The sequence below is a fragment of the Coturnix japonica genome, chromosome 24, assembly GCF_054131305.1.
Source record: "Coturnix japonica strain WE chromosome 24, WE-NBRP24, whole genome shotgun sequence".
NCBI lineage: Eukaryota > Metazoa > Chordata > Aves > Galliformes > Phasianidae > Coturnix > Coturnix japonica.
The window spans coordinates 8,898,731-8,926,276 of record NC_140686.1 but is presented as its reverse complement, the minus strand read 5'-3'; the positions used below and the strand labels follow the sequence as shown (position 1 = coordinate 8,926,276).

Here is a 27,546-nt window from a genome sequence, read left to right as displayed (position 1 = left end):
TGTAAGTACAGCTAGAGAAAGCCATGTTAAGCCCCAGTTTGAATATTAAGCATAATTAAAAGGCTTTTCTACATTGTTAAATGCTCTCTGATCTGCATGCCAATAAATGTCAATGTATTGGTGGTCACAATATCTCAGTTGCAGGAAATAGCCTTTCTTTTCTCCCAATGCCTTTGGAAAACAAACCCAGCAGGTGATGCCCACGCTGCCATGCTATAAAGTTTCCAATACAGTTTTGCTTCAGCTTCAATCAAAAAGCCAATCCCTTCTTGCTAGCTGATTATTTCTGAGTTAAAGCTAGCAATACTATCTAGAGGACTCTTGCTCCCTGTCATTGACTTCCATGGGCACCACACATCATTATCAGTCTGACAGCCATTCATTATTTCTTTCTTTGCATTGATTCAAAGCCCGACTCTGGCGGTGTGAGACACATTTCTATTAGCATCTACACAGTGGGATGGAAACACTACATGCACATTCAGTGGTTGCATCATGCTGGTTTTTGGGGGAAGGTATTTCAAGAGCCCCAATGCATGCATTTCAAGAAGCCAAATGCAAGCATGAGCACTGGAAATAAAAGTATCAAAGGCCAAAACTTGGTGATCTAAAAAAGGGGAAAAAAAAAAAATAAAAAGCTATGACATTTTACTTTCCATGGATGACACCCGAAGATGGTTGTGGGAAAACTGAATGTCATTGTTCTTGGGAAAATATGGGACAACGTACACAAATGTTGCACCTGAGCATCGCTGTGAACCAGATGGAGAACTATGAACCTGCCCAGTTTAGTTGTGCAAGATATTTATCTGGCAAGACAATCTGCCACGCAAGCAAAGGAATTCCTTCTTAATTTACGCTGCTGGCTAAAGGCCCCCACTGGTTTTCTAGCTGAAAATAAGGATTTAAAGAAACTAAAATGTGTCCCAGAATTGACTGATTTTGTCAAGAAAAATAGTGAAGTGGGATTTGAAGCCTTTCTTTCTGATTATATAAAATTCATGTGGAGAACCGAATAGCTGCTGCTGGAATGGACCCAGCTGACCACATCGAAGTGAAGCAATTGAAGGTTTGTCAATACTTGTGACATTTCCCAAAGGCTTCATTTAGAGAGAAATTTCCACTTGTCCTCAGCTCTGGAAGATCACAGGATGTGTTACAGGAGGTGTGAGCTGGAGAACACCAGATAAAGCAGTGGCCAGAATCTGAATGAGCTGAGCTGTACCCTGGATGCGCCCTGATATCCCCCCCAGATGATGAGGTCCATCCTTTTCTTATCCCAAATGTATTCATAGTTTGTCTTCCCTTACCCTTGCATCCATTTACTCAGACCCCTGTCTTAGCATCATTAAAGTTGGAAAAGCCCTTTAAGATCACCAAGTTCAACCCCAACCCACCCCCACCATGCCCAGTGACCGTGTTCCCAAGTGCCGCATCTCCACTTCCCTTGAACACCTGTAGGGACGGTGACTCTACCACCTCCCTGGCCAACCTGTGCTGATGCATCACTGCTCTTTGTGAGAAGAGTAATGTCCATCTATTCTGGAGAGTACAGCTGTGTGCTGGAAACTGAGGGAGATTCCAATACCATGGGACAGTGCACAGAGAGACTGTGCCAGCAGCAAGGACCTCCTGTGCTGTCTGCCCTGCAGAGCTTCCAAGCATCTCCCCAGGAAGCTGTTTGCTTCTGCACTGTCTAGGTGTTGCTGTTAGCCACTCAGCAGTAACAAAAGCATGGGGGTTAATTAAAAACAGAAGAACATAATTGCAATTAAACCCAAACAAACTGCTGAATCAGGATAGCAAATAGCCTGGAGACTGGAGGGAAGGCTAGTTTGCTCATTTGTTTATTTATTTATTTATCATAAGGGCTGATGAGGCGCAGAGCAGCCAAGCGAACCTTGCAACATGAGAGGCACCGAAGGCAAAATCGTTTAGCCTGCTGAATAAAAGATAAAGCTGGGACTGGGAAAGGGCAGGCTGCTCCAGCCAATTTAGGTTGGTTTCATTCTCAAGAAATCCCAGGAGTCTGCACTCAGCAAAGATCTTTTTGACTTGGCTGGAAAACCTCTCTGGCTGCAGCCAGCCCACCAATGTAGCACACTCCAGGCTCTTCAACTGGGTGATGAAAATGCATGGGGAGCAGTGTGATGTGTAACACAATCCCTCAGTCCTTACTGAAATCTGCTCCAGGACAGCCTCCCCAAGGGATCTATAGAGAGAAGGCATGATTTCATAGCATCATAGAATGGTTGGCGTGGGAAAGGACTTTTAAAGGTCATCATGTCCAACTTTGCAGCACATCCAAACTTCAATGATGGGCATATCAAGGTCCACCTGAAAACGAAGCTTGGGGCATTAAAATACCAGCAGTACCAACTCCAGAGTCAGCGGAGAAAGCTTTGTACCTTCTCACCTCCACTAGCTGATTTCTGCAATACTTCTTTGCAGCAAGCCCATTTATTACTATTGCTCTAAACTTGTGTTGCGCTGCTTCAGCATACCCCACAAAGGCATGAAGTTGGACAAAACCAGTGAATTATAGGGTCCCTGACAGCAGGACTCAGCAAGCAGGCTGCTGTTAATCTTCCCTTTGCTACTCTTTGTTCTGCTTGTAATAAATCCCTTCAACCTTTGCTCTTGAAATCGCAGCTTTGCTACTAAAAAAAGGAGGAAAAAAGCACCAGAGATGGCCATGTGCAGGAATAAAATAAGGATTCATGTCTTGGCTTGGCTTGTACTTTTGGTTGACGAGGTCTCAGCCCTAGTGCACTAACCTGGTGTTCAGTATAACGCTACAGGGACTTATGGTGGACCACAGCTGATTGGAAGAGCTGTTGTATTAATGCAAAAAGTGGGGCTTGCAGTGCTATGCAGGGCTGAAGGGGCAGCAGGAGACAATGTGGTGAGGCTCCTTGCTGCTCTGGAGTTTATTGATGGCTTTTCTCCAAATGCCAGTTCTATGGATTTAAAGATACAAATAGCCAATTCATCACAACTGACCTTTCCCCACTAGTAATAAAAGCTGGGGAAAAAAAGTTTCTGAAGTTACTATTTGCTTTTATATTATCAAAATAGTAAATTCCGTTCTGGTTCAATATTAATTTCAGTTCATGAATTCACATTAAACAAGTGTTAAAAAACAATAACACCATTTGATAGCACTCAGAGTTCCAAGATTTTTTGCAGGTTCGTTGTTGGTGTAGAACGTTAAGAGTTTTGACAATTCACCTTCAACTGGAGCAGGAAAAGTACAGAGAAAAATCATTAGAGTCCATTGCAAACTTATGCTGCATGAAAGAACTGCAGCAGATCTGATGGCACAAAAAATGCAAAGAGCTAATTTCATGGTCAGGGGTTTAGTTAATCTGTAGTCCTGTTGTCAACAATTTAGCTTTATATTATTTGTTAGGCAGGGTGAATTGAAGAGGGTGCAAATTTGAATTAGCTTCCAGGCAGGAGCTGTGTAAGATTGCCTTTGCATCACTGAGAATTGTGTCTCTGTGGAGCAGTTCCTGGGCAGTGCTTGTGCCTGATGCTATGGGACAGGCAGTCCTTCATGGTGAGACCATAAATGCTGTTACAAAGGTGGAGTGTGTTGAAAGGGGTAATATCTTGTATTGGGCTGACAGTTGTAGTTAGAAAATGGAAGAACAGGCCTTCACAGCCATATAAAGGCAAGGGGGAGAAACAAATGCCAAGCCACTACCATCCAGCAAAGCAACAAGCAATGCTTTCACCCTCTGGGAGAAGGAACTGAGCTAGAGGGCACATCTAAAGAACTTAAGACCCCAACAGTCCTGGATTTCATAGAGCAGCACAGGAGTTGTCTCTACCTGGATCTGGAAAATTCCCATCAGAATTGGTGTAAAATGAGGTTTTCAATGCAATGCTTTCTGTCTCTACGTTAAACCCAAAGACCTACATGCCTCCCCAGCCCCATTTGCCACTTAGGGGGTCATCAAATCATTTTCTCTGAGGACAGCTCTGTTTTGGATCATTCACGTCTGCGACAACGCGTTGGTCTGAAAACCTCAAGTTCTGGAGAAGCCTGAGTAGGTTGTTTTTCACACGTTGAACTTCTCAGGAATGAAAAAAACTAATTCTTTTTTGAGCAGTTCCACTGTTTAGCTCACAGCAGATGAGAAGTCACAATGAACTAGCCTTGTGTAGGAGTTGAATATGAAAAACAGACTCCTGCAGAGGAAGGGAAGACGTGAAGTCAGTGCTTCAATGATATAAAACCAAGCAAGAGAGCAATGTCATTGCTTCACTGACAGCTGCGTTGCTGTTCCCAAATACTTTTCTTTCCTCGTTCTGACTACTCTAGCTGATCTAATAAAATACATGACTTGCTTCCCCAGACTTTGCCCGGTGGATGTTACACAAATGCAAGATTCTATTCTTTGCTGGATAGAAAATATAACCGGAATTGCCCCCATCAGCAAGAGTGAATCCGTTGGAAACATTTTATAGTAACACACTGGGTTGGACAATGGGGGAAGGAGCTGAAAAGGAATCGTATAGACTTTCTCCCACAGAAGAAGATCCTTAGCCTCTATGTTCCGTTTATGTTCTTGCACTGTTTTATTGATGTTGGTATTTTAGGTACATTTTGTAGGAGGCACCGAAGCGTGTTTTAATATACTCAGATATTTGAGAGAGCTGAAAGCTCCCCCCCCACCCCCCCCCTTTCTTTCTTTGCTTAAACCTTTACCTTTAGATGTTATTAAAACAAAACAATGCGATATTGCTGAGGTAAATGCCAGGAATTCTAGAATTGCAGGAATGTCATTTCAGTTTGGAGTGAAAAACTCAGGGCAGAGATTTGAGACTTCTGTTCTGGAAGCATCTCTAATGAATGTGACCACAGAACTGACCACAGTGTTATAAGGGTATTTCTGGTAGATCACCTTGCAGGTCTGTTCACATGCAAACGTGATACTTCCCCCATTTCTTCCCATTGTTTGCATTCTCCCTGTATCTCAGCAATTGCTTTTGAGTCATTTTCATTAGGAGAAAGGAAGAAAGCTGGGTCAAGGCATCAACTGTGTTGTCATGGGATGCTCAGACCCTGAGGCATGTTAACACCCATTTATTGCTCAGGAAAACTCCTGCCCAATACAAGCTCTGGTCTTTTCCAGGTCTTCCCAGATACCTGTTTTTGGGATTTTCACCCAGATCCTTTGCTGGGGGACAGGAAGGATACCAGGCACAGAGCAACACTTCCACCACTCCTCTGTGGGGCAGCACATCAGGGTAAAATATCCACTTTCTATGAAAAACTGTTCATGTTTGGCAATATTAATCATTTCTGTCCTCACTGGAGGCCTCAGAGCTACAGCTGATGACAGGGAGCTGAGAAGCACAAACTTCTGAAACTGAGTGTCAGCATTCACAGAAAACTAAATATATGGTAATGCAGGGTGATTGGGAACCCTTGGTAGGGAAAGCAGACAATAAAATACTCTTTTCCAAGTGAATTATTAATGTTGATGTAGGAGGGGATATTTCCCTGGGAATTCAACTTTGCTGATGCAAGCCTGATGCTTCTGTCACCCCACGCCACAGCATTCAGACAGGAGGGCTTGGGCTGACAGGCAGCAATATCTGCTGTTGGACAGTGACTCCAAAGCAATCTAGCTCACAATTTACAAAAGAATTTCTCCTTTCATTAGCTCCCAGGTCCAAAAAACTCAGCCTGAGCTGCCAGAGTCCATCTACACTCTTCCTTTATGAGAAACTACGGTTCAAGCTGCTCTGTGTGATGCACCTTCAGCAGGGGATGGATGCCTGTATCTGAGTTGTCTGTCATTGTTTTTGGAGTTAACACCAGCACAGCCCAGGGGCTGCCAGAGGACTTGTTTCTAACAAGGTCTCCTGGTGAAGGTGCCAGAGGATTTGGTCCTCTGCAAAGTAGCCTTCCAACTCTCCTCCCTTCCCACCACAATGCAGCCAAAGGACAGAGCTGGTAATCTAGCAGGCAGAGAGTGGCCAACAGAATACAGGGGAGGCACATGCCTTAATACTGTGAAACTGTAGAAGCCTTTGCTCACTAGAGCCCTACATGGCAACCTCATCACTTACATCGTCCCCACCTGCCCTGCCTGTCATTGCATCACCTGCTTTGCCTCTCACCACCTGCTCTTCTTCCATCAGCAGCACCTTGCAAAATGGAAGGAGCTTGGAGAGCCTGTTTATTGATCTCCCTGTCCTCCAAGAATGACAGCAGCAGTGCAATCACATCCCATGGGAAGATACCTCCTACACTTTCCTTCCCCAATCATGCAACAGAGCTGGTGCTCCTGAATCCTTTCTGAAGACCCTGTAGGTGTTCTGCTGAAAAGTGCATACTTTCATCTAGGAATGGTTATTCTGTATTTGTTCATTGCTTTGCTGGGGGTGAGGGGAAATATTTTGCTAGGATGCTTCCTTTGCCTTCTCCCTGTATTCACAGTGCTTTTTGCTTTCAGAATGCTAACAAATTTCAGTATAGCAATGCAGGTCTATAAGGAGCAGAAGCCCATCCCCTTGCTCACTGCAGGAGTGTACCTCTTTTGCACACCTTAGTTTAAATTTGGTGCAGGGATTTGGGAGTGCAAAGCTGTGCTGTTCAGTGCTGAGCATCCCAGAGAGCACCTCTTAAGGTTTTTGCTTTGTATGCACCACCATCTAGTGCAGCACACTGGAACTTCATGTTTTCCCCTTTGGTTTTATTCTGCTATTGCACTCAATCACTGGTGCTGGTGGAGTAATTAGTGCTTAATAAAGTCCCCACTTCATAGAGCTATTTATCCTTCTTAATCATCGCAAGCTGCTCTCAGACTGGGCATGGTTCCTATAGCCATAGCAATGGGAAGCTCCCAGCTGGATTCAGCCTCTAAAGGGGAATGTGCAAAGTGATGTTGTTGGCTTTACCAGGACTATTCTGGCTTCTGGAGCAGCAGGGCAGCGTGGCCTAGATGGGATCCACTAAGCAAGGGAAGGGAAAGCCATCACCTCGAGAAGCTTATGGGTGAGCTGCACCCCAAGCAGGTCAAGAGCATGGACACATCTCAAGAACCTCAAGAGCATCAGATGGGCACCTTCCATTGGGTCAAAGCCTTTAGCTGGGACGAGCCACCTGCCTGAGGTGGCCCTTCATCCCTGGTGGCAGCTCACAGCTGAAGTCTCAAAGAGTGGAAATAAAATGACATTATTCCAGGCAGAGCTGATTTCATGAAAAATGTATCGTCTTTCTGCAGCTTCAACAAAAAAAATGTATTGGTTTCTGCCAGATTTAATTAGAAGCCATCTATTCTCATAACCTGGGAAGAAAAGTCACGAGGGAGGGAGTAAACACAAAAGGTTTTAAATACTTCAGCTCTACATCAGCAACTGAATTATCTGACTTTAACCCTTTGCCTGTAAATGACAATAAAGCTGTTTCCCCCTCCTGAAAGCACACTGGAAAATAATCATATGGAAACAGTAAAATGTTCATTTCTTTCTGATCTGAGCTCAAGAATTGCTGCTTTGCTTTGTTTTCCCTTTGAATGTATTATTTTTGTCCTGAATGGTGAAGCAAAGCTGCTGTTTCTGTAGAATTTATGATTAAAGCTCTTAACCCCATCGCAGTAACGGTGAGTCCAACAGAAACTCACCTTCAATAAAATGCAGTATTTCTGTTGAACTTGAAGGCCCTTCAAATCTTGTGGATTGTGGGGTTTTCTTTGTCGTTTTCATTTGTTTTGTTTTGTGTTTCCCTGCAGTATTTCATCGTGTCAGTCTTGGAGATGAAAGCCCTGCCATGAGAGAGCAAGACGTTTAATTTTATATGTGTCAAGATGAACAGTTTCAACTTTTCCAAAACCTTTGTCCCCATTTGATATTGAGCTGAACTCAGCAAATCCGTTCGGGCAAGTCTGCGAAAAACAAACGATGGGGATTTCAGAAAGGAGCTGATTTCTTTTATCAATTCTCCTTTCAGGACAGAACTAAAGCCCTGTGTTCAGTTCATACCGGGACTGCTTTGGAAGTCATTCCCCACACTGATGGGTTTTGGTTCATTCACTGAGCACACAAACAGAATTTCCTTCCCATTAAGACAAGTAGGAAATTTGCTACAGCAAAAGTGCTCCTGTGGACCTAAAGGAGGAGATGCAGTTCTTATGTCATGCTGAAGATGCACTCATCTTGTTGACTTGCTCCCAGGCCCCAGTGATTGGGGTTCTTCCCTACTACCTTGACTCCTGCTTAAGGGATCTGAGTCCCATCTCATTCCTGGCCAGCAGCAAACATCCCTTCACCTCTCATCCAACCCAGATCCCAGACAGCCTGAGCCATGACAGTGAAATTGTCTGTGCCTGCTTTGCCGTTCCATTAAAAGTTGATTTGTTGCTGTATTAAAATGTGAATAATCAAGAAAGCAAGGGTTGGACTTTGTTTCTTCCTCGCTGTTATTAAAACTCTAAATCAGATTGCATGCTGAGCCATCTCTGCTACCTTCTCAAATGAAAGCAGGGAATTGGCTTCTTTTGTCTTTAACCTTGGATGCAGCTGGAGTTTTCTGAGCCTGTTCTGTGCAGCTGCAATGTTAGAATAAACAGGATCCTCTAGGAAAAGAGCTCAGAGACTCCTCTCCTTAGGGCACCTCTGCTGCCATTCAAGCTGCATAGAAGGCAGTTGGCAGGCAATTGGGCTGTGCTTTTGCCTTGTTGTGCTGCCTGTAAATCAGGTGATGGACTTTGTAGACGACTCTGCTGTTATTACAGAAGCTTTCATCCAGATGGGCTTTCTCTATCCATAAAACTCTAACCCAGAAATGTTGCTCTAGTTGGGACATGGCTGGAAGAAGGGCAGAGAAGATGATGGGGAAAATGGGATTTTAATCTTGTGTTACATTCAGACTGATGTAATTCTTGCTATTTGTCCCCAGAATAATAATCCTGATGTTTTGCTTTTGTTTGGACGTTGTGCTGCTACTACACCAGGTTTATGCCTGTTGTTTATTTATGCTGTTTTCTTTTATTTGAGTCTTCTGGCCGACGTTTTTGCCCAGATATCACTCACCAACATCACTACAAATAGCTCTGTTTGACCTGAAAACGCGTTTCAACTGATCAGATAATTCATCTTAAATGCTCTGCCAAGTGAGAGCAGTGACTCACTCACGTCTGCAGACCTGGGAACAGCCTGCTCACCAGCCAGGCTAGCAAACTCACATCAGACAGAGGGCTTGGCAGCTTTTATTTTGTCCATGATGCCACTAACCAGAGAAAAACAACTCCTCTTCCATCTTCTGGAATGAACTTTCTGTCCCTCCTATGACAGAAGACCAGCAAAGATACCGAGGTTGAAGGCAGAGGGTAGAGAAATGAGAATAATCAGCTGAGCAAATAGTTGGGATGCAAAGCCAGCAATGGGCTCATAGAGGTGAGCTTATGAGCAGTGCTGTCCGCTTGGGTCAGAGTAAACTGGCAAAGCTTTCTGCTGCTGGGTCATGAGCTGAGATTGAGCAAATGGATTTCTTAATAACTGACGCCAGAGGGAGTCTTTTTTCACTTCTTTGGGATGACTGAAAAATCATATTGGAAGTTTTAACTGCAGATGGAATAGAGCGAGTTAGTTTAGGTCCTGGATCTTTCACCTTCTGGTTTTGATTTTTGGCTTTATTTCTTTATTTACCTTGTAAATTTGGATAAAGTATTTAACAAGATAAAGATGAGCTTGGAAAGAAAGAATATTTATTGAGACCAGTCTACAATAGTTTTCCCACTGAAAACAGCTCTCTCTCACATCTTTTCTGAGCCCTTCTTTGCACCCAATATTACACAGCACTTCAGGGAACCTCCTTGCTTTCCCCTTCTCTATCACTGGACAAAAAAAGGCAGAGCAAGTGCTGGAGTCCTCAGTCCCAGAGGCCACCATGTCCGTGGCCATGATGTGATCCATCAGTGTCCATGCAGCCCACTCCAACAATGCTGTATGATGATGCCTATAGGCGATGAGCAGTGCAAGTGCATATGACTCTTCTCCCCTCCCCAGCCAACCACAGCTTCTCAGCTTAGAAACTTCCTGGGGTGAATTCTGGGCATTCAATATCCCTCAGCAGGTCTTCATGCCATCAGATTTTCCCATGTCCTGAATGCCCACACACCCTCATGCAGTCCAAAAGGATCTCCATCTTCGCTCATCACAATTGGATGCCATGGTAATCACTGGGTGAATGCAGCTTCCATGGTGAGGAGTTGTAGCCCCTTTTGCTGGAAGCACAAGATTTACAGTGCTCAACACTTTGGTCAGCTTGTCCTTTGGTTTGCTAGCCCCAGATGTTGAGACCCCATGAAATATCACATGTGTGAGGATTTCTTCAAGGACTATGCAGAAATCAGTGCACTGCAGTGACTGGTCTCCAAATGAGCAAATGGCTCAAAGTAAGGCCCTTTTCTGCTGCATACCTGAAGGAAGCCTAGGCAGCCCCGCAGAGCAATAAAACCTGTGCTGCTCTGCTCTCTGCAGTTATTGCTGCGTCACTTTGCGCTATCTTAAATTATATTCAAAAGGAATAAGGAAATTTCATGTGTTCTTCCCTCTCAGAAAGGGTGAGGATTTAGGGAGAGACTTGTTCTGGGTGTGCAAATCTGTCCCTGCAAAGCACAGAGACATGATCTCAGGTTCATACTGTCCTCAAGTGCATGACCAGTGCACCTAGATCAGGCTCCAGAACCCTCAGCAGAGGCAAAGGCCAAACAAAACTCATAATACAGCCTTGGCTCAGCTCCTGGCTTTGCATCCACTGGGACTGAGCAAATGGTACATCAGCACAGGGAAGGTGTATTGGGTGTCTCTGATCCCTCTGCAGCCATTGGGGGTTTGCTTGAGCTAGACACGGAAGCCCAGAGAACAAAGCAGCTCATCCCAAAGCAGATGCCTTTGTGGTATCTGTTGGCACTGAGGACCCCCAGACTGGCTGGGAGCTTCACACTTGGCTCTGTGCAGTGCTCAAGCTGATGTATCTGCATTGCATTCCCAACATCTTTCTGACCTCTGTGTGCCAGCCAGCCTTGTGCACCAGTGGTTTATAACCCCTGCTCATGGGAGCTAAAAGAATACTTCTTAAGGTGCTGAGGTCGAGTGGGAATGGCACAGAGAGGTGTCACTCCATGGAGCATCAAGGATGGGCCGTCCCAACTCACATCCCAGCTCTGCTCCCTTGATAGTATGACAGCAATTAGTTTTTAGATTGTTTTTCTTATCTTCTAAGTTCAGCCACTTGAGGCAAGACAATCAGGGTTGCCATAGCAATGAAAGGCTGGCTTCTTAATTTTTGGGATTCTTTGTCATAATTGTTCCTGGAATTATATCCCTGTGAAAACTGCCTTCTTGGGAGAGTTTGATTTGGGATCCACAGCAGCACTGAAGGGGAAGTTAAAAGCTGGGAAGAGATGATGAAGACATTTTCAGATAGAGAATTAAAAGATATATCCTAGCCTGTTTCATGTGCTGGGAGGAGTAGTGACAGCTGTTACCCAAAGAGAAGGGCCTGGAATGGGCCCTAAACTTCAATTATTTATGAATCATTTAAGGTTCTTCCCTAGGCTTTCCAATAACCAAGAGTATCAGGCAAGAACTGATACACACAAATCAAATTACCATTGTGTTATGTTTAACGGGGAACAAGTTTGCTTTCAGAGACTATTTAAAAGGGGAGGTGCCAGAGGAGAAAGCCCTTCTTATGTTGCATTTTTCATTCCCAAATCTCTAAATCCAAGAGATATGATAGAAGCAGCATCACTTGCATTTGACATATAATGAAAATATGTGGGTTGCTCAGGGTCACACAGCACAGCAATGGCACATAGGGGTGGAGATGGAGGCCCTGGAACCCCCAGCTCACTCTGTACCCACTTGGAGCATCCATAATGGGAACATCTTCAAATATCAGCTTATAAACACAGCCCTGGAGAGAGGGCAGATAAATGTGAGTTACTGCAGAGATGCTGGGAATGTCAGAGCAAGTGGGACAGGCTTCGATTGCAGAAAAACACTACTGCAAATCCAATATTCCTTTTCTGTAATAAAATCTGTGCATGTAACTTAGTTGGTCTGCAGGCTCAGGGCTGGTTTGGGCCAGGAGTGATGTCTGTGCTCTGGGGAAGACTCTTCTGCCAGAGCAGTCTGGAAGATGGAATCTGTCAGCACAGGGGAGGAGGAGGACAGCGAATGGGAGGAAGGTATCCCAGAAGGTTCTATTGCTGTGGGACACCTTCAAAGTGAGGCTAGATCAGGCCCTGGGCAACCTGATCTAGCTGTGGATGTCACTATTCATTGCAGGGGAGTGGGGATAGATGACCTTTAAAGGTCCCTTCCAAACCCCAAGGATTCAATGAGTCTATGCCAGGCATGGCTACAGGAGAAATCTGCCTCTTAGAATAGTGTTTCAAAATGTCCATTCAGTGGCATCTCTGTGAATGCAGTGTTTTTATTGGCACCTTATATGGGGCAGGGGTATCACAGAATCACTCAGCATCATGAAACCACAGGGATTGGAAGGGACCTCTGTAGGTCATCTAGTCCAGCCTTCTGCTGAAAGAAGTCCTGTAGGGTAGGTTGCACAGGAAAGTGTGAGCAAACAACCTGCTGTGATATGAGTGCTTGGTCTAAAAAGCAAGCCTGATGTACAGATTGCCACAAACTTGTATTGCGTCCAAAAATGAACAAGAAAAAATCATCTAAGTTTCATAAACTATCAAGAGAGTACAGAGGATAGATTGTTGTGGAGATAGTAAATGTGTGATAGTAAATTTTTCTTTTCCCATATGAAGGCCCAGGATGGTACTCATACAACTGCAGCCATGAACTGTGAGGTCACCGACCAAGGAAGATGTTGTGACATCACAGTGATGACTGTGACCTCCCTGATGCTTGTGCATCAATTGGAGCACTGGACTCGTGTCTAGAGCTTGTTGGTGAGACTTGGAGCACCGTGTGAGGACTTTGTTGGGTTGTGTTGTGTGGCTGCTGGCAGCACTTCTGGGTGCCCAGCACACAGCATCACCAGTATTTCCCAGGCTCTGCCTGGTTCAGCCAGCCGGAGCTTCACCAAGTGCACTTGCAGCAGCAAAGGTGAGTGGTGTGGGTACATGGCCCTGGGGTGGGTTTGCTGCCCAGGGACCTGGCATCACTGCTGGGGACAGGGAGTGACTGCAGCCTCTCTATCTCTTTTGCAGATTGTGACACCTTCTGCTTGCTGCAGTGCCTGTGAGTGGAGCAGCCTCCTGACCTCGGCTCTCCCAGCCCACCGCACAGCCCAAGGCCATGGAGGTGCCATCATCCTGGACCTGCCCCATCTGCGGGCACGGCCAGGACAATATGGCCTACGTGACCCCCTGTCTCCATCAGCTCTGCTATGGCTGTGCATTCTGGTGGGCCAACAAGAAACCGAGCTGTGCTGTATGCGGGCAGAAGATCAAGACCATCCGGTACTCTGTGAGGTCTGATGAGGATTATCTCGAGTGTGCTGTCCCACAGCATGCAGCACACTCAGGTTCTGGTCTGCAGGATGAGCGGGGACCTGCAGAGCCAGCATTCATTGCTCCAGAGAATAACTTCCCTCCTGAGGTCTGGGCTGCCTTTTTCCAACAGCAGCCCGATATCAGACCCCTGCTCCGATGGCTTGATCGCGAGTTCCGAACCATCTCCAGGAGCACGTGGTGGGTGGTGCACTCCAGGCAGAGCATCATCTTGCTCTGCCTCTGCATGTATGGGCTGGATGAGGAGGTCTTGCTGCAGGAGCTGCAGCCATCCCTGAGGAACCTCACGAAGAGCTTTGTGAGGAGGCTCATTACTATCACAACAGCCATGTATGGCCCACAGCTCCGCAGGCAGCAGCACCGCCAGGAGAGCCATGATGCTGCTGGGCAGCAAGACGGACCTGCAGCAACACCCAGCCCTGCTGCTATCCACCAGCAACATCCTGAGGAGCTCCCTGGTGACCTTCGTGGGGGTCCTGGGCACCCCACCACCAATGCTGTGCCTTCAGAAGAGGAAGTGGGGCAGACGATGGCATCAGGCCCCTCTGCCCATGGCAGAGACCACTCTCCTGGAGGGCGCCAACGGCCCAAGAAGAGGAAGGCCAGCAGCAGCCCTCAGGACTCACTCCCACCCCATAAGAGACGGAACCAACGGCAGCGGTAGGCTGGCACTGTACCACCATCCAGGACATAGCTCAGGGGCTGGGAGAAAACAGCTAGTCATGACAGCGGCAATAAAACAAGCATGAGCCCTATCACACACAAGATGGACCTAATAACAATAATCCACTCATCGGCATCCTCTCACACTGCCAGCTCCAGGCCACAGATAATTAACTTATCTGCAGAAAGGATGTAATCTTTGGTGATGTTGCTGCGTTTGTTGCCACTGTTTTAAGAAAGTAATGAAACCAGATCAACACAGAACATGAAGCTGGTCTGATTTGTTTCGTGCTGAAGATGTAGTCCTGTTGCATATCCTGGCTAAGGAATAAGATGACCAGCAGGACGTTGGCAGGCAAGGAATGCTGTGTGTTAAAGCTGAATTAAAACTTCCTTAGAAAACAATAACATTTCCATTTGTACCAGGATGAGAAATGGAATATTTTCCTTTGAAGGATGAGCCCTGCACATATCCCAACCATATCTGCTGACAACATGATCCCTTTATACCCATCAGCACCGTCAAGGCAGCAGCTCAGGAGCCACAATGCCCTCAGCCTCAGGCACTCACAGCACATGTCAGCAAGTTTCTCATCCTGGAGCATTTATTGCCAGGGCTGGGGCAGGAGAAGCAGCACAGCTTGATTCATTAGCTAACATTTGCTCAGCGCTCTGAAGTCTCCAAAGTCCCGTATAAGGACTAAGAGTTACTATCATTGTTTTTCTGATCTCAGGATGAGTTTTCCTTGCTGGTGGTCAGAAATGCTTTGTTGTGTAATTGAACAAATCCAAATGGGAATAGCAAAGATGCTCAGAGAAGGGACATGCTGGCACGCTCTCATACGCTTACATTCCCAAGCCTGCAGGCAATTAAGAAACCTGCCTGTGAGCAATTAATTTCTCTCACTCCAGATCTGTGCTGAGCCAGAGCTCCCTTTCTTCTCTGCACATTCCTGGCCTTTTTTGCCTCTGTCCGACACAGGAGTACAAATGTAGCTGCCCACTCCTTACACAAATGCCTGCAGCAAAAGAAACTATAAAAGCCCTCCCCAGGGACAATTTGTTGTAGCTGCAGCTTCCCCAAGCTGTCAGTCAGTTTGATACCTGGTGGCTGAACTGACAAGTTGATGCTTCTCATTTGTTGTATCATACAGCCCGGGACAGAAAAATTGCCAAGGTCCTTCCTAGAGGACACATCCCTGTGCAGAACCATACTCCAATAACCCGGTGATGGGTCTAAATCTAACAAAGAACAAATGAAGCATCAGTGAGCAAGCACTGGTACCCCACCAAAGCAGCGTGGCATCACTATGAGCTGCTGTGCCCTGAGGTCCTGCAGCAGCACACACACAGCCTGCAGGTGGCAAACAGACTGAGGAGGGGAAAGGACTCTGTCCCCTGCTTACCAGCCCTGATGACTCACAAGCCCATTGTCCAAAAGATCAAACAGAATTGGGAAAACTTGGTAGCATGATCAAAACATAAGTAGCTGTGATTCAGACGCACACAGAGCTCAGAGCCTGTGTGCTGCTCTGACTTCCCAGGGCTGGTAGCAAACATGGGCAGTGTCACCAATCACATCCATCTCCTTCAATCTTTGCCCTGCCTGCAGAGTTCAGAGGCAGGTCTGTGCACCCCTAATACCTGTGGGGAGCCAGATTGCCTTTTCTTCTCACAAAGCTCTCATTGGACTCCCAGAATGAGACTGTGAATCTCAGAGGCAGCTGCCAGCTTTTGCTGGTTAATGGTAAATCTAGACTTTCCTTTTCTAGCTTTCCTGATGCTCATTTGCCAAATCATGATTCGATGCTTGAATTGATGTAAAATTTAAATGAGCAGAGCCCAACACACTCGTGTGCTAAAATGCTTCAAGTTAATTTGATCAGACTTCTGGGTACAGAGTCCCAGCAGACCAGCAGGGATAGACCGGGGCTCATTTATATTCATGTACTTCAGATGGAAACAAACCGAAAATAGCACTTAGGTCCAGCAGAAGGTGCTTTTGAGATCTCTTTGCTGGGGCCAACAAAGCTGGAATATCTGAAACATTTCTACATGTTCACAGCAGCCTGCTGAGCCCTTGACTGGCTGTAGTGGGGCTCTGGGCTGCTGGACTAGGAAACTGCTACACAAAGATAGAAGGCTGCAGCCCTACTGCTTCCCATCAGGTAAAGCCTCCTACCTCTGCACCAGGCTACTCACAGCTCCATTGCCCTTCTTTGCACACACTCCAGGACCTCAATGCCTTCCTTGTAATGAGGGACCCAGAAAACACAGCATCAAGGTGCGGCCTCACCAGAGCTGAGTACGGAGGGATGATCAGCTCCTGCTCTGCTGGCTGCACTATTACTGACACAACCAGGATGCTGTTGGCCTTGCTGGTCACCTGGGCACACTGCTGGCTTGCGTGCAGCCAAACATCGACCCACATCCCCAGATCCATATCTTACATGCAGCTTTCCAGCCACTACCATGTGGCCATTTGAATATTTCATGTTTTCTTTCAGGGCGAGTTTTTATACTCTTTAATGGCTTTCATTTTATAACCTATTAAAAATCCAAGCATAATATTAAATACATCAAAATCCAATCATGTTTTTTTAATTTTCTATACGTATTAAAAAGCCTTTTAGCCCAGCCAAAGTTACCTTGGAAGGGATCAGATTTAATTTCAGGGGAAATATCAGCATTCCACATTAAATTCCCGTTTGGAAAGGGAGACTATTTCAATTAGCCAAGGTCTCTCAACTAAGTGAAGCTGTGTGTTCCCAGTAGCTTGGAGCTATTGGCAGTATGCTGTTAGGTGATAAGGGGGTCCAAAATTCCAGGGAAAGGCTGAGGAACAGAGTGAGACTTATAGGACCACAATCACCTTCAGCGATGCCCTTGTTCCACAAGTCGTTTTGGGCCCAGAGCAGTTCAGGCATTACAATGCAAATGGCTTACTTGGGACACGCTTCTCAGTGGGGTTGGGAAAGCAGAGGGGTTCCCATAGGTTGCCCCCCCCCCCCCCTTTTGCCTCTTTTTCTTCCCCAGCAAACCCATTTCCCATCTGTTTTGGGGCTCTGTGCACTGCAGCATGTGCTTGAGACACAAGAGGGCAGGCACAGGCTGTGCAATGAGACAGGGTCAGGCTCTGTTCCCTGCATCCCTTGTCACCCTGTCCCTAGTGCCCCCTCCATCACCACATCTCTGTGGTCCTGACTCCCCCTGCCATCCCTCCCAACCTGTGTCCCCAACCCTGATGGTGTCAACTCCATACACAGCCCCAGGTGGGATCAGAACTGCCTTTCCCAGCCTTAGGGACACTCTGGCCACCGTGGTGACAACCAGACTGCAGGCTGCCAGCATGGCACTACTGGGCACCATGTGTCTCTATGGTCCATCTCCAGCCCCAGTGCAGAAAGCCACGAGCATTGCTGGTGCCATGCAGCACTGCTGGGGATGCTGCTTCTTTCTCCAGACTGCACCCGCAGCGCTGTACACAGTTAACTAATAAAAGGCAGCAGATGGTATATAGTATGAATTACAGAAAACAGCATTGTAAAGGCAGTGTGCATGGTGAATAAATGAAAGCATTAATGCATCAGGCCAAACAGCACAGCGGTGGAAGAAGAGACAAATTTGGAGCTAGGATGGTGATGGGTGGGAAAGGGAGCCTATTCCTGCCAGGCATTTTTTGGGTGGGAGTCAGGGGTGTAAGGGGGGGGGGGGGGGGGGGAATGGTCTTTGCTCTCGAGAGATGCTGAGTGCAAGGGGAGGCAGCACTGGAGCTGCAGTCACTGCCCTGAACTGCTTTTATTTCTGGTTCACACCTTGCTTGGCTCTGTTCACTGCTGTCCACCCCATCTGAAAAGCACAGGACAAGGTGCAGGAGGCTTCCAAGGTGTCAGAGTTCCAGCAACTCAGAGACCAAGTGGTGTCTTCAGCACATGGCTGCAGTGCGGACAGTTTGGGTGGCTGCTCATACGTCCTTTGTCTTCTCTTTGCCTCAGTTTCCCTGGTGTAGAAGGGAGAGAGCAGCACTGCATAGCCATACAGCAGTACTGGGTTGAGTAGTTCAGCCTGAAAGATATTTGCATAGAATATTGCAGGCTGGGAAATGGCTGGATAATAGCACAAGACAAAAATCAGGCTAATTTTGCCCAAGATAATCTTTGGGACTGTTCTGGAGGTACCTTCCTAAGAGGCTGATAGTCTCTGGGCATCACACCACAGACTGTGACAGCCTGTGGCTGTTCCTTGAGCCTCTGCTCTCAGCTGACTGTCACATCCGTTGTGCCACCATGGCCCCAGGGACCCTCACCTGCCATAGTGCTGTATGGAGACAGAAAGTATTTTTTGCTTCTGCATCTGAGATAAAACAGATAAAAACACTGCTGTGCACAGAGTTGGTGTGGAGAGGAGCTACTCCTGACCCTTCTCAGACCCAGGGCTACACCCTGCTCCTGCAGCATGCGCTAAGGATGCTGTCACATCTGGAGGCATCAGCGTGCAGGATTTTGCAGCATCTCTTGGCTAGGAAACCTTTCCCACTTTACCTCCCCAACATCCCCACCCCTCCAAACCTCCCATCTGAAGGCACAGCTGGGAGCACCTTCCCTGCATGCATCCATCGCAGCTGCCTTCCAGCGGCACCGAACATCTGGCAGTGCTGCTCTCACCCGCCGCGGGGCTCAGATCGATGCGTGACTCACAGCTCTCGGTGCTTTGCCTGCCGGAGTCCTGAAGTGAAGGGAGGCTGAGACAGAGAGAAGGAAGGAGAGACACAGCAGCCCCTCTCCCCCACTACCTCTCCCACTCCATCCTTTTCTATCTGATTTATTTATTTTTGCTCCGGAGCTGCTGCATGGTAGAGAGGCTTCATTCTATTGCTTTTTATTTCTATGTGCATGCATAGAGCCGAAAAGCTTTTTTTTCCCCCCTTTTTGTGTTTTTATTTTAATCCTTTTCCCTCCTTCCCCTTTTTCCTTCCTTACTTCTCTTGCATTTTCCTGCTGAATTAGCTGCCCAGCTTTCCCTGAGAGAAACTCTTGCAAAATAACACCGGTGGGGTTTTGGGGAGGGGGTTATTTCCTAAAGCCCTGCCCAAAACAGCAGGGTGGGGAGGAGAAGAGATGCTCAAATCCAGCAGCACCTTCGGAGCACAGGAAGGATGAGTCTGGAAGCCCCATCGCCAGCCATCAGCTCTGGGTAGCAGCATCCTTGGCTTCACGCACCAGTTAACAGGCTGCGAGCTGCTCCGCTTGTTTTAAGCTCTCCCTCTCGCTTAATCTCATCTCGCTCTGTGTGTGTGTGTGTGTGTGTGTGCATGTGTGTGTGTGTGTAGGGGGAGGACTTTATTTCCATTGGCTCGGCTTTTGCTTCCCACCCACATCTCTTCCACATCACCTTGGTGTCTCCCTAAATAAAACCAGCCCTTCTTATCACACCGAGGAAATCAAGAGCTGGAGTTTGAATGGATGTTTGTATAAATATTTACCCCTACGAAGCTATTGCTGAGTTGGTGGGATAAGCTCGTGGTAGCTGGTCTGAGACTGTCTTTGCTCTCTCTCTCTCCTCTAAAAGGCTCTAATTACTTTCCAGAGGGGAGGGGAAGGATCCCAGTTCCGGCTACAGCCTGACCCAAAAAACAGTGCAAGGATTTCACCAGCTACTCCCAATGGATCTGAAGGACAGCACCAGCGAGGGCAGCATGGGGAGCCTGCAGCCTTCCAGCATCCAGATTTTTGCTAACACCTCCACGCTCCATGGGATCCGTCATGTCTTCGTCTATGGGCCAGTGACCATCCGGCGTCTGCTTTGGACCTTGGCCTTTGTGGGCTCTCTGGGGCTCCTCCTGGTGGAGAGCTCAGACCGGGTGGCTTTCTACTTCTCCTACCAGCACGTCACCAAAGTGGACGAGGTGGTGGCAAACAGCCTGGTGTTCCCTGCTGTCACCATCTGTAACCTCAATGAATTCCGCTTTTCCCGGCTGACCACCAATGATCTGTACCATGCTGGGGAGCTGCTGGCTTTGCTCGATGTCAACCTGCAGATCCCCAACCCTCACCTGGCTGACCCGGCTGTCTTAGCCATCCTCCAAGAGAAGGCCAACTTTAAGCAGTATAAACCTAAAGTTTTCAACATGCAGGAGTTCCTGGCAAGGGTTGGCCATGACCTGAAGGATATGATGCTGTATTGCAAATTCAAAGGCCAAGAATGCAACCATGAGGACTTCAAAACTGTGAGTATGAGCAGATGCTCTGCTTTTTTCCACTCTGGGCATGTGGATGGTGGTGGTGCAGGACCAGGACAGCCCTGGATGTCACTGGCTGTGTTGCGTGGGCACAGTGTGACAAGCACAGGTTGTGAAACAGCTGAGGAGGAGCAGGCAGCCTGTTGAACTTAAGTCTGCTTGTTGGAGCCCTTCCTGTGCTACTTCCCTGCATGGTGTGGGGACTGAGCAAGGTGCTGGCAGCAGGTCCAGCACCCATCCTGCATGAGGCTCCTGGAGGGTGCTTGCCATCAGACCAAGTTGAGCAACAGAGGAGACTTGGGGGTCTCTTGCTATGGTCAGTGAATTTTAGCCAGCTGAAGGAATAAGACAGGGCTGGATAAAGGCCAGCACAAAGGCATGCATTTGGGGGATAATCTGAGCAGTGTCCATCAGTCAGTTGTATCTCCCTGGGTGTTTGTAGCCTTGATGAAATTGTGGCTTCTGATCAAACAGAAGGGAAATTTTTCTGCTCGTTCCTGATGGTTGTGGATCATAAATCCTAGTTAGCTGTGCAGAGTGGTCAGCAGCTGGGTGTCTTTGTAGTGTTGTGTTAGAGGAAAGGAAAAAAAATATATTTATAGAAGGAGGAAAGAAATCAGGCTGTGTTCTGATGCTGGCATGGAGCAGGAGCGAGCTGGGCAGCCTGAGGATCATGCAGGAACAGACGCTGCTCAGCTCACGGCTCCTGGCTGCCACCCCATTGGAAGCTCGGCTGGCAGACAGCGTCAGAGTTAAATAGAATCAAAAAGTAGATTGTTGGAAGAGGAGATGACAACCGTGCACTGCTGGGTGACGAGAGGCTGCAAAGGAGCTGGTGACTGGAGTGTTGCCTGGGCAGAGCTGTGGGCACGCGGGTTGGCGCAGGGCTAAGCTGCACTTTGCTCTCAGGCCATTCTGGATCATCCCTTCCCACCAATCTGCCACCAGTCTGCCCTGGTTGGGGGCTCAGCATCCCTGCAGTCAGCCACGCTGACAGCTCCCAGGCAGCTGTCTGTCTGAGAGCAGTGCTGCTTGCTCTGCAGATAGGTTGGGGCTGAAGCAGACTTCGTGATGGTTTGGTTTGCCAGCAGGATTTGGATCTGTTTTTAAGGAGTATTTTGTGCCTCTGCTGCTTGTGAGTCTCCCAGCAAATGGGTCCAACTGATTCATGCTCCATAGCCATTTCCAACACCTGGACTGTGCTCTCCTTAGATGCCTAAGCAGGAAGGTTGCATTTCATGTCAGTTGCTGCCTATGCCTGTTTTGGACTGGATATCGAGCAGACTGCTTCTTTCTTTCTCTCTGTGGGCAGACCTGAGCAGAGGCTGCTGTAAGTTTTAGGAACATATCAAAAAAGTCGCTAGGGGAAGAGATAACTAAAGCAAAACCATGTGTGAGGAAGTATGGAGAATGGGATCGAAAGGGAGAAAAAGATGCTAAAATCCAGGGGGAAAGCAAAGATGTGCTTGCCAATATTGCAACAAACACCAGTCAAAAGCAAAAGCCTCAAAGCCAAACTAGCATGTTCAAAACACCTGTGGGGACTCAAAACAGCAGCTCTTGTCAGGTGAGAAGGGAGCTCTGAGCAGCATCCCTGGGACACAGGGCTGTCCTCTCTATGGCATCTTTTCCTGTGTAGTTTCTAGAAAGACAAAACTTTCCCTGACTGCTAAATAAATCCTGGTTCTGCTAAATCAGATTGGGGCCAGCTAGAAACTGATGGGGTACTACAGGCTGATAGCAATTCTCTTTGGCAAACACTGTATAGAGATTCAGCAATGGGGCAGTGAAACACTTCAGTCAGTTATGCAAAGCAGATGCAGGTGATCCAGGAGACAACATCTTCCCAGTGTTGCCTTCTGCACCTGACACATAGAAATGCATCAGAGGAAGTACTAGAGGCACAGGCAGGTGTATTGGTGTCACCAACTCCAGGCAATCCCTCGTGATATAGAAATCTGGGCAGCAGAACTCAAAAGGGACTTAAAAGCTTTGTTTTCCTTCCAGACTTTACTCTGGAGACAAAAGGAAGCAGAAAGTGTTTGCTTAAATGCTGAGTAAGTCTTTCCGCGGGGATCATGCTGAAAAGGTCTGTGAGCTGCCTCTGGGCAGAATCAGAACCTGTAGTTCTGGAGGAATGTTGTGTTTAATCATCAGCGACCTGTTGCAACTTTGCACATAGGCTCAGTGACAGCCCATCCATTCTGCTGCATTACCAGAGAAGCGTCATCATTGAAAATTGATTTCTTTCCTCTCGGGAAGCAGAGGTGTAAATCCCAGAGCAGTTCTGTAATGCGTCATCCTGCTGAAGAGTTCCAGTTCTCTCTGTACTCCTCACTTTCATGCACCTGGGAACAGTTTTGCACCAGGAAGCTGCATCAGTGCAGTTCGATGCGATAAGATGCTGAAGAAGGTTGTGCAGCTCTCCCCTGGGGGCAATGTGTGTATTGTGTGCAGTGCACCCCCTGAATAAAGCTGCTTGCACCATGTGGGAAAGCAGCAGCTGGCAGGGCAGCATCCTTACACATTGAACACTTGACTATACCTTCCCTCCTACTCCTCCTCCACTTCTCCTTTGCTGCTTGATTCACAGGATTTGAGCTGTGCTTCCTTGCACTCAGTGTTCCTTCTCCCTGGGATAATGTCCCTGTATTATTGTCCCTAAGCCTTTCTGCAGGAATACATCCAAAGGGAGAAGCAAACATGTGCTGATTCCTCTGCTGGCCTTGCAATGCACTGAGCAGCAGATAAGATAATGCCGACCTCCGCTGTAGGCGAGGTAATGAAGAATAGAAAATTGGCAGAACATGTTTTAGCAAACCCATTCCTGTAGAGTATTTGGAGGAAGGAAACCTGATAACAGCAGCTGAGGAAATCCTCTCCTCTTTTGTGCATCACTCCTCCCAGGAGGTCTCAGTTGAAAACGACCTCACAGATGGCATCTTTCTGGAGGAGCTGCTCTCCTGCTGCTTAACATGACAGTAAGGTCTTCCCATTCTATGGCTGCTGAGCATGGAAAAGCTGTGGTTTGTCAGCCCTAAATACTCTGCTGTAGTTTTCTAGGTATCTCTATGGGTGTGCTGGGGCAAAGCTCTTCCCCAACCCTGAAGCCATAGTTCATGGTCCTTGGCTGCTTCAGAATAAAGGAACAGAGCAGTGGCACAGTAAGTGCATGAAGTAACAGGAAGACAAGTCAATGAGAATCACCTCACCTCATCAGAAAAATAGAGAATGACTGATGGGTGATGTGGGTGTAGATACCTATAATACATGCAACATAAGAATGGGATATTAGAGTCCCACCTTGCTGAGAAAAGTAACCCCAGCAGCCAAGACTGGGCTGACAGATCAAAGGGGTGGCAGTGGGTGCACATTCTGGTGTAGGAGCACATCCTTCTGTCACGTCATTTGTTAAATGGGATGTGTTGTGTGTGCTTCCCTTCATCACCAGTTCATTTCTCAGGTAACGCAATAACTTAGCTTGTGCCTGCTCTGCTTTCATTGCTGGGTGTCTATTTATATATTTTCAGTGGCTGTGACAATCAAAGGATATAACTCATTTGTTTTCAATACACATTTTTTGCTGATAGTGTCCACATAATGGAGAGCATCTCATGTGAATATTTCTATTTTGAGATGCAAGTTTCCGTCAATCTATTCGTCTTTACCCATGCATACATTTCTGCCATTTGTTCTAGTGCACCCGAGAGGCCCCTGTTTAGTAAATAGCTTTTGCTTCTTAGACTGATAAGTCCATTCTCATCCCTTACTATACAACTTCAACTTTCCTCCAAATAAAACAAAAAGTAATAATCATGATGCTATAGCTGCTATGGCATGTCTTGACCTACTTTTGTACACCTCATGGAAGTCTTCCTTCAGGACTTCCTGACAAACAGAATCATGGAATCATGAAGCTTGGTAATGACCTCTGAGATCTCCAAGTCCAACCCCAACCCATCCCACCATGTCCATTAACTGTGTTCCTCAGTGCCACACATCTCCACTTTCCTTGAACACCTCCAGGGACAGTGACTCCATCGCCCCTCTGGGCAGCCTGTGCCAACACACCACCACTCTTTCAGAGCAGAAATGTTCCCTAATATCCAACCTGAGCAGAAAAAATAAGTAATTTCTCTGATATCCCCTTTTACAGAGTCTTTTTGCTTATTTGACCAAGTGATGCCGTGCTAAAAAGCATGATGCAGTGCTGTGAGAGAGCTGGCAGTGGATGTGCAGGTCCCCCCCTGGCTTCAGAGGGAGGAAAACGTGAATTGTGGATGTATTTTCAGGTTGCAAAAATCAGCAGATATTTTGCCACCTGCATCTGCTGAGAGGTTAAAAAACCACACAACTCTAAATGTATTCTCTGTATTGAGGGGTGAGAATAACATGAAAAGTCTTCTAGAAGCTCTTTGGGATTTCTATACTTGCAAATAGCAGTGAGGAAACATTGAAAGGTTCACAAACCCAACAACTTGGATGGGGAATGAGGTGGATGAGGTGGACAGAGCTGCCTCCACCTGCCCGGGATCAATCAATGAGACCAGAAGCAGAAAGAAAGATTGCTCCTAGGAGGTGAAATAGAAAGAAAATTCCATATCCAAAGAGGAGCCGAGTGTGCAGAGAATTGGCCCATAGGAGTGTTTTCACCTACGACAGAAGTTGCTCATTTACTGCTCCCATCACACAAGCCAGTTCTGCACAGAGATTTCCTTCCTCCTCCACAGCGGCTCAGAGGAATATTGAAAAGAAGATCAGAACTGAAAAAGGCTGAGTCAAACTCAACCTACTCACCAGGTTCTTCTACAGATCAGTTGGTTCTGAGCACAAGAAGACTCCAGGCAGAGTGAGCTTCATGGCCAGCCCTTGGGCTTTCCCACCAGGCAACCAGGAGGCGCTCAGATTCCACTTCCATGCTCTGTTAAGAGACATGGTTTGTCCTGAGGGAGTCTGATAGGTCTGAGTCTGTCCATATTGCACATCTGAGAAGAAAGAATACAAAAATAAGCAGTTTGAAGGTCAAAAATTTCAGTGGGATGAAGTTGTTTTTCAGAAAATTTATATCTACACAATGTTGTTTCAAAGATATTTGGAAGTTGGAAATATATTAATGAAAGTAATAGGAAGATAGGCATGAAATTAATTAAAAATGTGTTTGCTTTTTCAAAGCTTTTGAAATTATTGGGGGAAAAGAAGCCAAAATTCAGGCATTGTCTTTTTTCATGTTTCATCCTGTTGATCGTTTCAGACTTTCTCAAACCCCACTGCCATGGTGGAGGGCAGACATGACATCACCAGACAGTTGAATCCCACAGAAGAAACCCAAACTGTTTGTGAGCCTGAACATTTAAGGGAAATTAATCTTGGCCCAGGAGATGAGAATAAATAAACTCAAGCAAATGCACTCTTGGTGATTTAGCTGCATGTACTGCGAGCAGCATAATTTAAAGGCTCCAGTTTCAGCCAGGGTAAAGAGTGTCTTACTTTCCCAGCTCAAGCAGATAAAGATGAGCTGAAACTCTGGTACAGCGCAGGAACAAATAATTGTCAATCATTGGGATAACTCAGTGGTAGGCAAGAAAACATCTTTACAGTATGCCATGGCTTAGCAGTAAGGGCTAAACTCAGTTGATAGTAGAAGAGAACTAATGATAAATGAGAGGAATTAATGGTAGCTTAGCCCTTAAGTCATAGAATTTTTCAAGATGATGCTCTACTGTTCTCTAGCACCAAAAATGGGTGGGAAATGTAGAGCAGAACCATTAAGCCTCTGTATCTCTTCCGCTGCCACCTGCTATGCTTTGGGAGAGCAGCATGTGCGATCCATCTTTGCCTACCATGCATGAAATAGCAGTGTTTGCAGCAGTGTGAGCTCATCAGCAGTTTTCCAGTGATGGAGAAACCGACAGCTGAACAAGCATATCTGGCTTCAGCTTGACCTCAAATGGGGGAGAGCATTATGTTTGGGGAGGTGGGAGGGACTCTAGGCCATCTGGGAAGTGATGATTACTTGAGAAAGTCTTGGATTATGAACAGAATTTTGCTATTGAGCTTCTTTTTCTTTTCTGTGGAAATATGAAACAGAAATGTTATAGTGAAGTTTGCTGAGATCTGCAGTTCCAGCTCATCATCCACACATGTCCCTTAGACACACTGGATGGTCTGTATCTCCCCGAAGATAACACAGTGTCCTCTCTTCTGGTTACAACGGTTGTACAGTTCTGATGTATTAATTTGTTTTCTTTGAAGCATTTTATGCTTGGGGATTTTTTTTCCTTTTTATACTGAAAAGGTACCAAATGTTTCCAGCAAAGCTTTCTGTAGAAGCTGCTACTGAGCTTGTTTCTCCAGCAATATTCCCATCAAAACCAATCTTCATGTGAGACATGGAGCCAGTTTTCATTAGCAGCATGGCCAGAAAGGGTGTGGATAGCACATCCTCGTTAGGAGAAGGAGTTGTTGTGCCAGCTGTTAAACTTCACACTTGTTGATTGAAAAACATTTCTTTTGGTACTCCACCCTGGTAATGAATCCCAGTGCCACCATCCCTTCTACAGCTGCTTCAGGAGCACTCTAAGTGGCCATTAACTAATGCTAAATTATGATGGAGCACCTCCTGGAATACATGTGACATCCACCTGAATAACAAATGAATTCATTCCTGTCAAGGCAATGACAACGGATTGCAGCTGAATTAACATGAGTGCTGGTTGCTGCTCTGCACCAACTGCAATGAGTTCCTTGTAGGGTGCATGTAATTACAGGGACACACACGATGTGATGCAGAGGGATGCCATCAGTGTGAAGATGAAGCAGTATGAACAGCTATAATATCAAACCAGCCCAACTTCCATTGAACCCAAGTGGAGTTTCCTTCCTAAGGATATTAGCAAGAGTGAGGTTGGTGCAATGAAAACCAGATTCAGAACAGAAACAGAGGGTTTTGAGCAAGCCTGGAGTTGGTTAGGTTATGTCCTAACAAACTTGTCATTAGATAATGCTCTCTGAAAGCAAAGCAAAGAAACCCTTCTTAGCTGAAGTTGCACTGATTGGAATGAGACTTCCCAGGAGAAAAATGAAAGCATTTATCATAATGCATTTCTATTTTCCATGCAACTAATTTAAAAC

General features: G+C 46.6%; 2 protein-coding genes across 3 annotated transcripts in view; both read left to right on the top strand.

The window, feature by feature from the left end:
* The first annotated feature begins 13,223 nt into the window (after positions 1–13,223).
* Positions 13,224–14,714, top strand: LOC146757278 (uncharacterized). Its single transcript, XM_085523679.1, has one exon. The coding sequence runs from the start codon at positions 13,300–13,302 to the stop codon at positions 14,176–14,178; it is 879 nt and encodes a 292-aa protein (XP_085379805.1). The 5' UTR covers positions 13,224–13,299; the 3' UTR covers positions 14,179–14,714.
* Positions 14,715–19,575: 4,861 nt separating this feature from the next.
* The window catches only part of LOC107325055 (acid-sensing ion channel 2), a 387,163-nt gene continuing 379,192 nt past the window's right edge, over positions 19,576–27,546 (top strand). For both annotated transcript variants that reach the window (XR_004309693.2, XM_032449398.2), the window contains exon 1: positions 19,576–20,403. Coding sequence is in view for 1 of the 2 variants with exons in the window: in XM_032449398.2 (XP_032305289.2) it covers positions 19,840–20,403 (564 nt within the window). In the remaining variant the exon portion in view is untranslated. The remainder of the gene's footprint in view (positions 20,404–27,546) is intronic.